This window comes from Pseudophryne corroboree, chromosome 2 (assembly GCF_028390025.1).
Source record: "Pseudophryne corroboree isolate aPseCor3 chromosome 2, aPseCor3.hap2, whole genome shotgun sequence".
In the NCBI taxonomy this organism is placed as follows: Eukaryota; Metazoa; Chordata; class Amphibia; order Anura; family Myobatrachidae; genus Pseudophryne; species Pseudophryne corroboree.
In genome coordinates this window covers 560020750-560036494 of record NC_086445.1, presented here as the reverse complement: position 1 = coordinate 560036494, position 15745 = coordinate 560020750, and the positions used below count along the sequence as shown (strand labels likewise).

The window sequence follows — 15745 nt, the reverse complement described above, 5'->3', positions numbered from 1 at the left end:
TTTATTGTGCCCACAACTCTGGGCAAATCCCCATGTCTTTTGATTATTATTATTATTGTTATTATTATTATTAATTTATTTTCATTTGTGTGTGTATCTCAGCGGTTTCCACCCAGAAGAGGTGTCTGCTACACAGCCTGTCTAGGCTAGTGCTGCTTTCCACTTTAGTAGGGAACCCATGCCCATTATCAGAGGCGGGATTACCGCCAGTGCAACCAGTGCGTTGCACTGGGGCCCGCCACTGTCCAGGGGCCCAAAGCATGTAATGAGTCAAACTGACTCATTACATGCCGCTGTGTGCTGCGGGCAACCGCACACAGCCGCCCGGAGAGGAGAGGAGCGCAGCTGACACGAGGGGAAGGAGGTGGAGGAGGGAGCCGCAGCAGCGCCTCAACCAATAAAGCAGCGCTGCTGCCGCTCCCTCCTCCACCTCCCTCCTCCTTTACCTCGTGTCGGCTAGTAAGTAAGGTGGAACGCACAGGCCGGATGTGGCTGCGCTAGACCGGATTCCAGGCCCAGCCCAAGCAGGAAGTGGTGTGCAGCCTCCTCCCGGTTACTGGCAGCAGCAGGTAATGTCCTGTGTTATCGGCGCTGATCACATGTGCGGCTTCTTATCTCACTCATACTGTGTATCAGGGGCAGGGGACCTGTGGTACTACATAGCCCAGCATGCCCTGCCGCAGTGTTCTGGTTAGGGCATGCTGGGATGTGTAGTGCCACAGGCTGCCTCCCCCTGCTGTATATTTGGGGGGTTACAGGCATGTCAGGCAGTAAGTGCCTCCAGTGCTATAGCAGTGTCATTATACAGCATGGTCTGGGAGCTCAGGGGCCTATTTACTAAGCCTTGGTTGGAGATACAGTGCAAACCAATCAGCTCCTAACTGTCCCTCTGCTTCACTATAGGCTGTCTTCCGCCGCTGTGAAGCCCATCCCAGCATTCACAGCGGTGGAGAACAGCCTATGGTGAAGGACTGGGACAGCAGCAGCAGCACCTCCACCAATAACACAGTGCTGCTGCGGCTCCCTCCTCCTTCTCTCCTGCCCGGGAATCGTGATCTCTGCCAGAAGCTGCACCGAGGAGCCTGAGCCAGCGGAGAGAGTAAGTATAATCCTTCCTTCCTTCGAGGGGTCACAAGAGTGACCCCACTTAACCTCGCGGTCTACCGCAGACCGCAAAGTTCCCACCATTGGATACAATGGAGCGCCGCTGCGCTACATTGTATCTCGAGTGCGCTGCCTGACTGACAGTTCAGGCGCGCACAGCCAATCAGGAGAGTGCCATGACGTGGCGCTCCCTGATTGGCTGAAGGGACCCTCTTTGACAGCAGTCACAGGGGGTCCCGCCAGTCGGGGAAAGGGGTTCCATGTGTGTTCAGTGCGTGGTTCGGGTTCTTCGTTTTTTTTTTTTTTACCAAGTCCCTGGATTACAAACAAGAAGAGGACCGATCTACACAAAATGGTTTGTGAGTATAATTTTTATTTACAGGTACCCCTGGATTCTACTGGAGAAGAGGACCGACTGCTTCGTGTCAACATAGGTAAGTATGTGTGTATGTAGGAGTGCATGTATGTAATAAAGTTGTACTGTCACGGTGTGTGCGTTGTATTTTTTTGGGGGTATTTTTTTTGTAGTAGAACTACAGGTACCAGCGGGCCCATTTCCCCCCCGCATGCTGGTACTTGTGGTTCTCCAAGTACCAGCTTGCGGGGGAGGCTTGCTGGGACTTGTGGTTCTGCTACAAAAAACAATATTCTTTTTTTTGTCACAATCCGCCGCCCTTGGATGGGGGGACAGCCTCGGCCTTCACCCCTGGCCCTTGGTTGGCTGGAGGGGGGGGGGGCCTTGATTTAAGGGGTCCCCACTCCTCCAGGGTACCCCGGCCAGGGGTGACTAGTTGGGGATTTAATGCCACGGCCGCAGGGACCTATATAAAAGTGTCCCCCGGCTGTGGCATTATCTCTCTGACTAATGGAGCCCGGTGCTGGTGGAAAAAATACGGGGGACCCCTACGTCTTTTGTCCCCCGTATTTTTTGCACCAGGACCAGGCGCAGAGCCCGGTGCTGGTTGTTTAAATATGGGGGAACCACAGTCAATATTCCCCCCGTATTTTTACAACCAGGACCGGGCTCCACTAGTCAGGCTGGGTATGCTTAGGAGGGGGGATTTCAGGATTTTTAACACTTTCAACACCCCTTCCAACTGAAAAACATGCACTGATCTCTCCATATTATTGTAGTCCGTAAAAAAAAAAATATTCTTTTAAAAAATCGATTAAATAATACTTGTGGCTCCTAAATAGACAAACCAAGTAGATAATCCCTTCAAATATAAATAGATATGCTATTAGCAATCAAAAAAGCACCAAAAAATACATGTTTTTAAAAAAAATTATTAGATCACGAAAGAAAAATGAGGCGGAATGAAATTGCCGAAATGACTGTCGAAAAGCACTGTTGTCGAATCGACATTCTTCAATTGAATATACTTTTGTCGAAAAGCCGCATTTTTAACATTGCAGACATGTCGAATTGAAAAAATGTCGGATTGCAAAAAGTCGAAAATGAAATGGCAGGTTTTTTGTCGAAAAGTACTGTATTAAATTGTCGAATCAAATTCGACAGGTTTTTTGTGTCGAAAATGACCCGTTTTTCGACAATTTCGGCAATTTGACCGCATCTGAATATACCCCTAAGTCACTTTAAAAAGTAATTTATGTTTGGGGTTTTTTTTGTGGGGGCGATGGGGGGGGGGGGGGGGGGGGATTTGGTGTTTTGGATAAATTCTAACAAACTCACCCTTCATTATTTTGTGTATAATGATAGAAAAGTACAAGAAATCTAGAGCTTGGCTTTGCTATAGATTTTTTCCCACTATGTTTTGCATATTACAATTTGATACATGAAACATTTGTATTTTTAAAACAATTTCCTGAGCCTATAATAAGATACTTGCAGCGGAGGCTGCTTTTGCAGTTGCACAATGATTGTTTGACAGAAATGAAGAGTTTACCTCACTCTTGGGCAAAGTTGGAAGACAATTCATCGTCTAAGCAACAGTTTGTACAAGGTATCAAACAAACAACTTAACTGCACCAGAAAAGTTTTTTGCACTCTCAGCAGTTAAGCAATATGTCAGATTTGTACGAGACCTTGTGCCCGATGCAGGGTGAGCACTATGGGCCTAATGCAGAGTTGATTGCAGCAGCAAATTTGTTAGCAGTTGGGCAAACCATGTGCACTGCAGGTGGGGCAGATATAACATGTGCAGAGAGAATTACATTTGGTTGGGGTGTGTTCAAACTGAAATCTGAATTGCAGTGTAAAAATAAAGCAGCCAGTATTTATCCTGCACAGAAACAAAATAACCCACCCAAATCTAACTCTCTGCAAATGTTATATCTGCTACACCTGCAGTGCACATGGGGGGTCATTCTGACCCGATTGCACGCTGCAGTTTATTGCAGCGGCGCGATTGGGACAGAACTGCGCATGCGCCAGCGCCGCAGTGCGCCGGCACATGGCCGAAGGCCGTCACTGCACTACGATCGCCTCTGCCTGAGTGACAGGCAGAGGCGGTCGCTGGGCGGGGGGCGGAACGTTTGCCCGCCATTTCGTGGGCGCGGTCCCTCCAACACAGGCGTGGCCGGACTGTACGGGGGACGGGCCGCATCGGCTGCGTGATATCACACCCAGCCACAGTGATCGCGCTGAGCCCCCAAAAAAGTGGGTCCCACGGACCCCTCCCTTTTAAAAATTGGGGTCCTACCTGTCCTTTTCTGGGTCCCATCGGAATGAAGGTTCATATTAATCTTATTAATTATTCAAATATAAAAACAGACTTGATTTCGACACTACAAAAGTATTGCGAGGGGGAGGAGGGGGTGACAATGCTGCTGGGATGTGTAGCATACAGGACACTCTGCACCAGAGCTGTAACTAGACATTTCAGTGCTGTTTGAGAGAAAGTAAATTGGTGCTCCCCCACGCCATACTTTAAATCAAGGACAGTGCGCGCCTAAGGCGCGCACCAAATATTTAGGGATGTGGCTTCATGGGGAAAGAGCATGGCTACATAACAGTACCAATTCACATTACACCACACAGGTAGAGCACGTTACACACTTTGCACCACACACTTTGCACCGGGTACAGCACGTTACACACTTTGCACCGGGTACAGCACGTTACACACTTTGCACCGGGTACAGCACGTTACACACTTTGCACCGGGTACAGCACGTTACACACATTGCACCGGGTACAGCACGTTACACACATTGCGCCGGGTACAGCACGTTATACACATTGCGCCGGGTACAGCACGTTATACACATTGCACCAGGCAGAGCACGTTATACACATTGCACCAGGTAGAACACGTTTTACACATTGCGCCGGGTACAGCACGTTATACACATTGCACCAGGCAGAGCACGTTATACACATTGTACCAGGTAGAACACGTTATACACTTTGCGCCGGGTACAGCACGTTATACACATTGTACCAGGTAGAACACGTTATATACATTGCGCCGGGTGCAGCACGTTATACACATTGCGCCGGGTGCAGCACGTTATATATATTGCGCCAGGTACACGTTATATACATTGCACCAGGTACAGCACATTATATACATTGCGCCGGGTACACGTTATATACATTGCGCTGGGTACAGCATGTTATATACATTGCGCCGGGTACACATTATATACATTGCACCAGGTACAGCACGTTATATACATTGCGCCGGGTACAGCACGTTATATATATTGCGCCGGGTACAGCACGTTATATACATTGCGCCGGGTACACGTTATATACATTGCGCTGGGTACACGTTATATACATTGCGCTGGGTACACGTTATATACATTGCGCTGGGTACAGCACGTTATACACATTGCGCCAGGTAGAACACTTACAAGTTGCAGCCACCACCACAGACCCTCAGTCACCCCTACAGCAAGACCAACCACCACCAGCTTCACTCACTGGCCCCGCACTCTCACCCTGTGTCCGGAGCTGAGGAGAGGAGTACAGTCAGTCAGCTGCTGCGCTGTAAAAAGCTACAGTTTGCTCTGCAGCAGCTTTCCTAAAACTCCATGGCTACCCCCCTGCCGCGATCCCTGATTCTAAAGCCCCGAGTGCCTCACTGCGGCTGCATCTGAAGAAATAAACTATTGGTGCAGCAGCAGCATGGATCGGACTTGCGGGGGGTAGGTACTCAGAGCACACAACAACATTTCCCCTACGTGCGCCAGTGCCCCCAGCCACCTGCCGCTGCATCTTTCCCGGTCTTGATGCCTGCGAACCGCTTCTTCCGCTGACCGATGTGGCAGAGCTTCATGCCCGGCTGGAGATGACAGCCCCCAGCCACACACAGCGGGCTGGATGTTCCGGCCGGGTCCCGTACAGAGCAGAGAGGGGAAGGCGGGAGATCACGCTCTCCATGGTTTCCTCCCCTTCCTCTGCCATTGGAAAGTTAAAGTGACGGACAGCTTGGACAGCTCTGCTGATTGGTCAGAGCGCGTCCTGTGGGACCCTGCGTTTTTGTTTTTTTGAGTCACCGCTGTCAATTATCGGGTAAAATACGCGCTATAGCGCGTATTTGCGAACACTGTGCCACTGTGGGGAGTGACGAGTAGCTCCATGCCAGCACGCTAAAGCTGTGCTGGCCGGGAGCTACTCCTAAAGTGCAAAAGCATCGCCGCTGTGCAATACTATTGCGGGGGTGGGGGCGGCACTGACATGCGGGGCGGGATAGCCCTGTTCTGGGCGTTCCCCCGCATGTCTATGGACATGATCGTAGCCCTGCAAAATTTAGCAGGGCTACGATCAACTCGGAATGACCCCCCTGGTTTTGCCCAACTGCTAACAAATTTGCTGCTGCGATCAACTCTGAATTACCCCCTATGTCGGTTTGTGTTTCATAAATGGTGTGATCTCTTTCTGAACATGCAGATGCTCCCTAACAGATTTCAGCCACTTCTGCCTGCTTGTAACTAGATAGGTGGGGTGGGTATCATGAGAAATGAGAACAATTGAGATCACATGTAAGACTTTGAACAAGAGCCATATATGCCTGAGAAAGTCATATTATTTACAGGTGGTCAATGGCAGATTCAAATGCACTTATGATGGTAATGATGATGATAGTGGTGCTTTTGTCTGGATATTTTAACAATTTGTCTTTTTTCTCTAACGTCCTAGTGGATGCTGGGGACTCCGTCAGGACCATGGGGATTAGCGGCTCCGCAGGAGACAGGGCACAAAAATAAAGCTTTAGGATCAGGTGGTGTGCACTGGCTCCTCCCCCTATGACCCTCCTCCAAGCCTCAGTTAGGTTTTTGTGCCCGTCCGAGCAGGGTGCAATCTAGGTGGCTCTCCTAAAGAGCTGCTTAGAAAAAGTTTTTTAGGTTTTTTATTTTCAGTGAGTCCTGCTGGCAACAGGCTCACTGCATCGAGGGACTTAGGGGAGAGAAGTGAACTCACCTGCGTGCAGGATGGATTGGCTTCTTAGGCTACTGGACACCATTAGCTCCAGAGGGAGTCGGAACACAGGTCTCACCCTGGGGTTCGTCCCGGAGCCGCGCCGCCGACCCCCCTTGCAGATGCCGAAGATGGAAGAGGTCCAGAAGCAGGCGGCAGAAGACTTTTCAGTCTTCCTGAGGTAGCGCACAGCACTGCAGCTGTGCGCCATTGTTGTCAGCACACTTCACACAGCGGTCACGGAGGGTGCAGGGCGTTGGGGGGGCGCCCTGGGCAGCAATGTATAATACCTTTTTATGGCTAAAAATACATCACATATAGCCCTTGAGGCTATATGGATGTATTTAACCCCTGCCAGATCTCACAGACTCCGGAGAAGAGCCAGCCGAAATAGGGGGCGGGGCTTATTCTCCTCAGTACACAGCGCCATTTTCCTGCTCATCTCCGCTGTGAGGAAGGCTCCCAGGACTCTCCCCTGCACTGCACTACAGAAACAGGGTAAAACAGAGAGGGGGGGCACTTTTTTTTGGCGATATTACTATATTTAAGCTGCTATAAGGATACAACACTTATATAGGGTTGTTCCCATATATATTATAGCGCTTGGGTGTGTGCTGGCAAACTCTCCCTCTGTCTCCCCAAAGGGCTAGTGGGGTCCTGTCTTCAATAGAGCATTCCCTGTGTGTCTGCTGTGTGTCGGTACGTGTGTGTCGACATGTATGAGGACGATGTTGGTGTGGAGGCAGAGCAATTGCCGGTAATGGTGATGTCACCCCCTAGGGAGTCGACACCGGAATGGATGGCTTTGTTTATGGAATTACGTGATAATGTCAGCACATTACAAAAATCAGTTGACGACATGAGACGGCCGTCAAACCAGTTGGTACCTGCCCAGGCGTCTCAGACACCGTCAGGGGCTGTAAAACGCCCTTTACCTCAGTCGGTCGATACAGACCCAGACACGGACACTGAATCTAGTGTCGACGGTGAAGAAACAAACTTATTTTCCAATAGGGCCACACGTTATATGATCACGGCAATGAAGGAGACTTTGCATATCTCTGATACTACAAGTACCACAAAAAGGGGTATTATGTGGGGGGTGAAAAAACTACCTGTAGTTTTTCCTGAATCGGAGGAATTGAATGATGTATGTGATGAAGCGTGGGTTAACCCAGATAGAAAAGGGCTAATTTCTAAAAAGTTATTGGCATTATACCCTTTCCCGCCAGAGGTTAGGGCGCGCTGGGAAACACCCCCTAAGGTGGATAAGGCGCTCACACGCTTATCAAAACAAGTGGCGTTACCGTCTCCTGATACGGCCGCCCTCAAGGATCCAGCTGATAGGAGGCTGGAAACTACTCTAAAAAGTATATACACACATACTGGTGTTATACTGCGACCAGCCATCGCCTCAGCCTGGATGTGCAGTGCTGGAGTGGTCTGGTCGGATTCCCTGACTGAAAATATTGATACCCTGGATAGGGACAGTATTTTACAGACTTTAGAGCAATTAAAGGATGCTTTTCTTTATATGCGAGATGCTCAGAGGGATATTTGCACTCTGGCATCGAGAGTAAGTGCGATGTCCATATCTGCCAGAAGAAGTTTATGGACACGACAATGGTCAGGTGATGCGGATTCCAAACGGCATATGGAAGTATTGCCGTATAAAGGGGAGGAATTATTTGGCGTCGGTCTATCGGATTTGGTGGCCACGGCAACTGCCGGGAAATCCACCTTTTTACCTCAGACCCCCTCCCAACAGAAAAAGACACCGTCTTTTCAGCCGCAGTCCTTTCGGTCCTATAAGAACAAGCGGGCAAAAGGACAGTCATATCTGCCCCGAGGCAGAGGAAAGGGTAAGAGAGGGCAGCAAGCAGCTCCTTCCCAGGAACAGAAGCCCTCCGCGGGTTCTGCAAAGCCCTCAGCATGACGCTGGGGCTTTACAAGCGGACTCAGGAGCGGTGGGGGGTCGACTCAAGAATTTCAGCGCGCAGTGGGCTTGCTCACAGGTGGACCCCTGGATCCTGCAGGTAGTATCTCAGGGTTACAGGTTGGAATTCGAGAAGTCTCCCCCTCGCCGGTTCCTAAAGTCTGCTTTGCCAACGTCTCCCTCAGACAGGGCGACGGTATTGGAAGCCATTCACAAGCTGTTTTCTCAGCAGGTGATAGTCAAGGTACCCCTCCTACAACAGGGAAAGGGGTATTACTCCACGCTATTTGTGGTACCGAAGCCGGACGGCTCGGTAAGACCTATTCTAAATCTGAAATCTTTGAACCTGTACATACAAAAATTCAAGTTCAAGATGGAATCACTCAGAGCAGTGATAGCGAATCTGGAAGAAGGGGACTTTATGGTGTCCCTGGACATAAAAGATGCTTACCTGCATGTCCCAATTTGCCCTTCACATCAAGGGTACCTCAGGTTCGTGGTGCAAAACTGTCATTATCAGTTTCAGACGCTGCCGTTTGGATTGTCCACGGCACCTCGGGTCTTTACCAAGGTAATGGCCGAAATGATGATTCTTCTGCGAAGAAGAGGCGTATTAATTATCCCTTACTTGGACGATCTCCTGATAAGGGCAAGGTCCAGAGAACAGCTGGAGGACGGAGTAGCACTAACCCAAGTAGTGCTGCAACAACACGGGTGGATTCTGAATTTCCCAAAATCTCAGTTGACCCCGACAACACGTCTGCTGTTCCTGGGAATGATTCTGGACACGGTTCAGAAAAAGGTGTTTCTTCCGGAGGAGAAAGCCAAGGAGTTATCCGAACTTGTCAGGAACCTCCTAAAACCAGGAAAAGTGTCTGTGCATCAATGCACAAGAGTCCTGGGAAAGATGGTGGCTTCTTACGAAGCAATCCCATTCGGCAGACTCCACGCACGAACTTTTCAGTGGGATCTGCTGGACAAATGGTCCGGATCGCATCTGCAGATGCATCAGCGGATAACCTTATCGCCACGGACAAGGGTGTCTCTTCTGTGGTGGTTGCAGAGTGCTCATCTGTTAGAAGGCCGCAGATTCGGCATACAGGACTGGGTCCTGGTGACCACGGATGCCAGTCTGAGAGGCTGGGGAGCGGTCACACAGGGAAGAAACTTCCAGGGAGTATGGTCAAGCCTGGAGATGTCTCTTCACATAAATATACTGGAGCTAAGAGCGATTTACAATGCTCTAAGCCTGGCAAAACCCCTGCTTCAGGGTCAGCCGGTGTTGATCCAGTCGGACAACATCACGGCAGTCGCCCACGTAAACAGACAGGGCGGCACAAGAAGCAGGAGAGCAATGGCAGAAGCTGCAAGGATTCTTCGCTGGGCGGAAGATCATGTGATAGCACTGTCAGCAGTGTTCATTCCGGGAGTGGACAACTGGGAAGCAGACTTCCTCAGCAGACACGATCTACACCCGGGAGAGTGGGGACTTCATCCAGAAGTCTTCCACATGATTGTGAACCGTTGGGAAAAACCAAAGGTGGATATGATGGCGTCTCGCCTCAACAAAAAACTGGACAGGTATTGCGCCAGGTCAAGAGACCCTCAGGCAATAGCTGTGGACGCTCTGGTAACACCGTGGGTGTTCCAGTCAGTGTATGTGTTTCCTCCTCTGCCTCTCATACCCAAAGTACTGAGAATTATACGGCAAAGGGGAGTAAGAACGATACTCGTGGCTCCGGATTGGCCAAGAAGAACTTGGTACCCGGAACTTCAGGAGATGCTCACGGAAAATCCGTGGCCTCTACCTCTAAGACGGGACCTGATTCAGCAGGGACCGTGTCTATTCCAAGACTTACCGCGGCTGCGTTTGACGGCGTGGCGGTTGAACGCCGAATTCTAAGGGAAAAAGGCATTCCGGAAGAGGTCATTCCTACACTGGTTAAAGCCAGGAAGGAGGTGACTGTACAACATTATCACCACATTTGGAGAAAATATGTTGCGTGGTGCGAGGCCAGGAAGGCCCCCACGGAGGAATTTCAATTGGGTCGATTCCTACATTTCCTGCAAACAGGATTGTCTATGGGCCTCAAGTTGGGGTCCATTAAGGTTCAAATTTCGGCCCTGTCGATTTTCTTCCAGAAAGAATTGGCTTCAGTTCCAGAAGTCCAGACTTTTGTAAAAGGAGTACTACATATACAGCCCCCGGTTGTGCCCCCAGTGGCTCCGTGGGACCTTAATGTAGTTTTGGATTTTCTCAAATCCCATTGGTTTGAGCCACTCAAATCGGCGGATTTGAAATATCTTACATGGAAAGTAACCATGCTACTGGCCCTGGCTTCAGCCAGGAGAGTGTCAGAATTGGCGGCTTTATCGTATAAAAGCCCATATCTGATTTTCCATTCGGACAGGGCAGAACTGCGGACGCGTCCTCATTTTCTGCCTAAGGTGGTGTCAGCGTTTCACCTGAACCAGCCTATTGTGGTGCCTGCGGCTACTAGCGATTTGGAGGATTCCAAGTTGCTGGACGTTGTCAGGGCATTGAAAATATATATTTCAAGGACGGCTGGAGTCAGAAAATCTGACTCGCTGTTTATACTGTATGCACCCAACAAGCTGGGTGCTCCTGCTTCTAAGCAGACGATTGCTCGTTGGATTTGTAGCACAATTCAACTTGCACATTCTGTGGCAGGCCTGCCACAGCCTAAATCTGTCAAGGCCCATTCCACAAGGAAGGTGGTCTCATCCTGGGCGGCTGCCCGAGGGGTCTCGGCATTACAACTCTGCCGAGCAGCTACGTGGTCGGGGGAGAACACGTTTGTAAAATTCTACAAATTTGATACCCTGGCTAAAGAGGATCTGGAGTTCTCTCATTCGGTGCTGCAGAGTCATCCGCACTCTCCCGCCCGTTTGGGAGCTTTGGTATAATCCCCATGGTCCTGACGGAGTCCCCAGCATCCACTAGGACGTTAGAGAAAATAAGATTTTACTTACCGATAAATCTATTTCTCGTAGTCCGTAGTGGATGCTGGGCGCCCATCCCAAGTGCGGATTGTCTGCAATACTTGTACATAGTTATTGTTACAAAAAAAATCGGGTTGTTCTTGTTGTGAGCCGTCTGTTCAGAGGCTCCTACGTTGTCATACTGTTAACTGGGTTCAGATCACAAGTTGTACGGTGTGATTGGTGTGGCTGGTATGAGTCTTACCCGGGATTCAAAATCCTTCCTTATTGTGTACGCTCGTCCGGGCACAGTATCCTAACTGAGGCTTGGAGGAGGGTCATAGGGGGAGGAGCCAGTGCACACCACCTGATCCTAATGCTTTATTTTTGTGCCCTGCCTCCTGCGGAGCCGCTAATCCCCATGGTCCTGACGGAGTCCCCAGCATCCACTACGGACTACGAGAAATAGATTTATCGGTAAGTAAAATCTTATTTTTTTTTTGGGGGGGGGGGAGGGTTCCCATACTTGTCGATACTATATTAGAGACAATTTTATGTTTTATTGATGCCGAATAGTGAATATATATTTGTTCTTCGGGGTCCGTGGTCTCCACAGTGTTAATTCTTAGCCTTGGGTATGATCTGGTGGAGACCAGGACTTAGCACTGAACAATAAAGCTTTGTGAGGCTCCCAGGATGCAGTGGGCTTCTCTGCCTTCTTACCAAGCCCCCATGCTCAGGCACATCAGCTTTTTTCGGTGCCAGCATAGAGCTGGTCACACTGAACAGGGGCTGCACACTGCAGCCCAATCTTTTATTTTTTCTTTAACAATTTTAAATTTTTTAACTTTTTACTTAGCAATCAGCATCTGCCAGTCCAATAGGAAGCCAGCACTGATGCTCCAACACTCCCTATGGGCCGCGATGCCACAACTTGGTGTGTGATTTTGGCGGGACCCCCGGCACAATTCCTTCACTAGTAGTGCGAATCACTGGGGGGACAGGTAAGGTGGGTAACCCGCTATAGCCCAGTCCATTTACCGCTGGCCTTGGGAGAGGGCCAGCAGCACTGACGTGCTCCTGGACCATTAAGTGTGGCCGCACTAGACCACCAGGGCTGTAATGTACACTGGTGCTGGGGACACAGGCAGGCCAGGAGAACCAATCCAGAGCAGTCTTCCCACCCTGGGCTGCTCCTTCCTCATCCTCCTCCACAGAGAGACAGAGGGCAGCCATTATCTGTGCCCTGCAGGTCTCCAGGAGTGATGGGCAGAATATCCCTGTATACTGTACCTCTACCACATTGCAGGTTATACAAAGCGCTGCATCTTACCAAGCCTCTTCTACAGAGCAGGGTAGTTGATATCAGTGCCTATTGCAGTTATATTATTTATTCTGCATTGTATGTGACTTATTGCTAGTACTGCTGCATGTTTTCGGTCTCTCTGTCTGATATTGCTTTTGCTTTCTCTCTCTAAATAACCCTGTAAAACTGGTGTGTTAGGGGTTACGTTTGCCACACTGTTCTGTATAATGTAGTGTGTGCACCTTGTCACATACTTCTCCTGTTACACGCTGCACATTGCCATAATTGTGTATGTACACAGTAATTTTGCCATGTCTAACAAAGGTAAGACCAAGCAGTCAGGGACTTCTACAGTGGTAGTATGTAAAACCTCAGGAATTGTCACAGGATGGTTAGTGCACAACCTGTTTAGTGCCTCCCAGCACCTCAGTCCCTCCAGCACTTGTACAAGAACTCCCATGGGCATCTTTTCCCACATTTATAAAACAATATGCAAGTGTGCAACCAGCAGCAGCTGGAAAATGGGATGGTCAAGTCCCTAAAAAATAGACTGAAACAATAAATAGGTAAACCAGCGCTGGCTGTCAAGAATAATTATTCACAATAGGACGGTTTGTTTTCTTAAAATATAGATGCACAATTTATTACATACAATAAAAATAAAACATAAATAAAAATTAGGTTAAAAGAATTTACGTGTGCAATATTGCAAAAAGACCACCCCTCTGAATAATTCCTGTTAGAAATGTCCACTCATATTATTTGCTGTGGATAGTTCCAATACCTTGGCTAGGACATTTTTCCAATTCTCTACAGTCACTTGTGATACAGTATTTTTTACCGGATAGTGGATAGTGGTGTACAGGAGTCCCTTGTAGAAGTCTTAGCCTAGGAAGGTTCCATGCGTGGCTGGAGGGAATACCGTATAGACTGCTGTGCTGCTGATCTAATGCTGGAGCAAACGTCCAAATAGTGCCAAGGTGGTTGCAGAAGTTGAAATAATGGAAATGAGTGGTGATAATTCCAGGAAAGAGAGGTGGAATTTGGCTCAACGCGTTTCGCTGGTTATATCTCCACCGTCTTCATCAGGAGAATGAATTGTGAAGGGAGCTAGATGCTCCTTATATACCATTCTAAGTGGTATAGGTGGGAACACGTGTCAATTAACATACATGATAAAACAAACCATCCAGAAAACTATTACAACTAAGTTTCTAAGTGAGTCCTATAAAGTCAATTAAATGTTGTCATATCATTTTTAGAAAAAACGAGTGTTATAACTCTTTATTTCAGCTTTTTAAAAATGTGTTTATTTATTGCATTAATTGGTCACGTGACCGGGCTATCTTATAGTCCTATTGGTCCATAGTCTGATACTCTATTATGTTTGGAAGAGACGTGCGTTCCACTGCACTTCTCTTCCTGACTCTCAGACACACATCCCCTAACAGGTGACGCACGGCGGGCAGTGAGCAAATCGCAGACATTGGTCACGTGAACTTAGTCACGTGATCGGGTCCAGTGGCGCCCATCAACTCGAGTTCACCACGCGCCAGAGGGGCATTACCATGGGGATGCAGACATCTCTTTCACATGTTGTGTAGATCTTTGTACCATAGTGACGTCACATGCACCACATGGTCCCGACGTAGACCCGGAAGTATATATCTTTGGTTGTTCGTTGTAATGAGAACATAACAAACCAGTTGTATTAGTAAATAAATGGCACATATAGCGGTTTTGAATGTCCATCTCTAACAGAGGAGACTACTGATAGTAAATGTATTCAACCTGCACTATAAATTAGACAGTTATTTTTCACATTTTGATTATATCCATATAGTATATTCACCATTGAGCCCCGAAAGTCATCGTATAGGACCTGAGAGTAATTTAAGGGGCACAAGGTATGTAATGGTTACAGTAAATTGACATAAAACATACCAGGCCAAATACAGAAACAACATCACTTTTAGATAAATGTGTAACAGAGATATAGATCTCCAGTTTTTGTATATAAGCTCTATTATATCACATAGGGAAGATTACATATAGTCTACCCGAACACATCCGAAGAAATAAACAATATATATAAATAAATAAATAAATAAATGTATGGGCATTTATCCCCATGTATATATTTGTATGGATATATAGATCCATCAGTGCCCACATAGACGTGCGACTACCTATTATTCTATGGGGCTATTTTGCACATCTTTCAGGCAAATTAATTTTTTTATTTTTTTGATTGGTTCTTTATACATTTCTTTTAACCAAATGAAAAAAGGAAGGGGCAATGGGTTTTTCTCTAACATCAGGGGTACCGCCAGCGGGACCAAATGTGCGGGGCCCTTGACTTGTGTCCACCACCAATTCCCCAAATGGAACATAGGGAGAAAGAAAGGAGGAAGGGTACAGGTGAAATTGTTCAACTACCATCTGATAGTATTTTCATAGGATTAAGTTCAACTCAATACTTTCATTTAATCCATCTGGATGGAGGGAATTAACTTTTAACATCCAAAAGACCTCTCTACGACACAATCTGTTAAATCTGTCCGTCCCCCCCTCTCAGTAGGGGTTATGTGTTCCAGGCATGTTACAGAGAGACATGAGGGACCACCTCCGTGTCTCTCACCATAATGTCTGGATAGGCTATGTACTGGATACTTTTGTAGAATATTTTGACGGTGTTCCATAAAACGTGTATGTAATACCCTTGTAGTCCTACCAACATACCTTAACCCACATCCACATGTAACGAGATAGACTACAAATTTGCTGTCACAATTCATAAAGGATTTCAGTTGATAGGTATCATTAGATAGTGGCAGGTCCACATGTATGGTCTTAAGTTCCATGTGAAGACACATGGTACATCTGGACTTGCCGCATCTATGGAAACCCTGTGGTTTAGAGGTAAGCCAAGTTGTTCCTTCCAAAGATTTTTCCTCTTTAAGTTTTCTTAAGTGACTAGGTGCAAGCATGGTTTTGAGAGATCTGTTCTTTCTGTAGATTATCTGAGGTTTTGAAGGTAAAAGTCCTCCCAATATGTTATCTTGTT

General features: G+C 47.9%; 1 protein-coding gene across 3 annotated transcripts in view; it reads left to right on the top strand.

The window, feature by feature from the left end:
* The window catches only part of AIRIM (AFG2 interacting ribosome maturation factor), an 80651-nt gene that overhangs the window by 52771 nt on the left and 12135 nt on the right, over positions 1-15745 (top strand). For all 3 annotated transcript variants that reach the window (XM_063954351.1, XM_063954352.1, XM_063954350.1), the window contains exon 4: positions 2947-3068. In XM_063954351.1, the coding sequence (XP_063810421.1) occupies positions 2947-3068 (122 nt within the window). The remainder of the gene's footprint in view (positions 1-2946; positions 3069-15745) is intronic.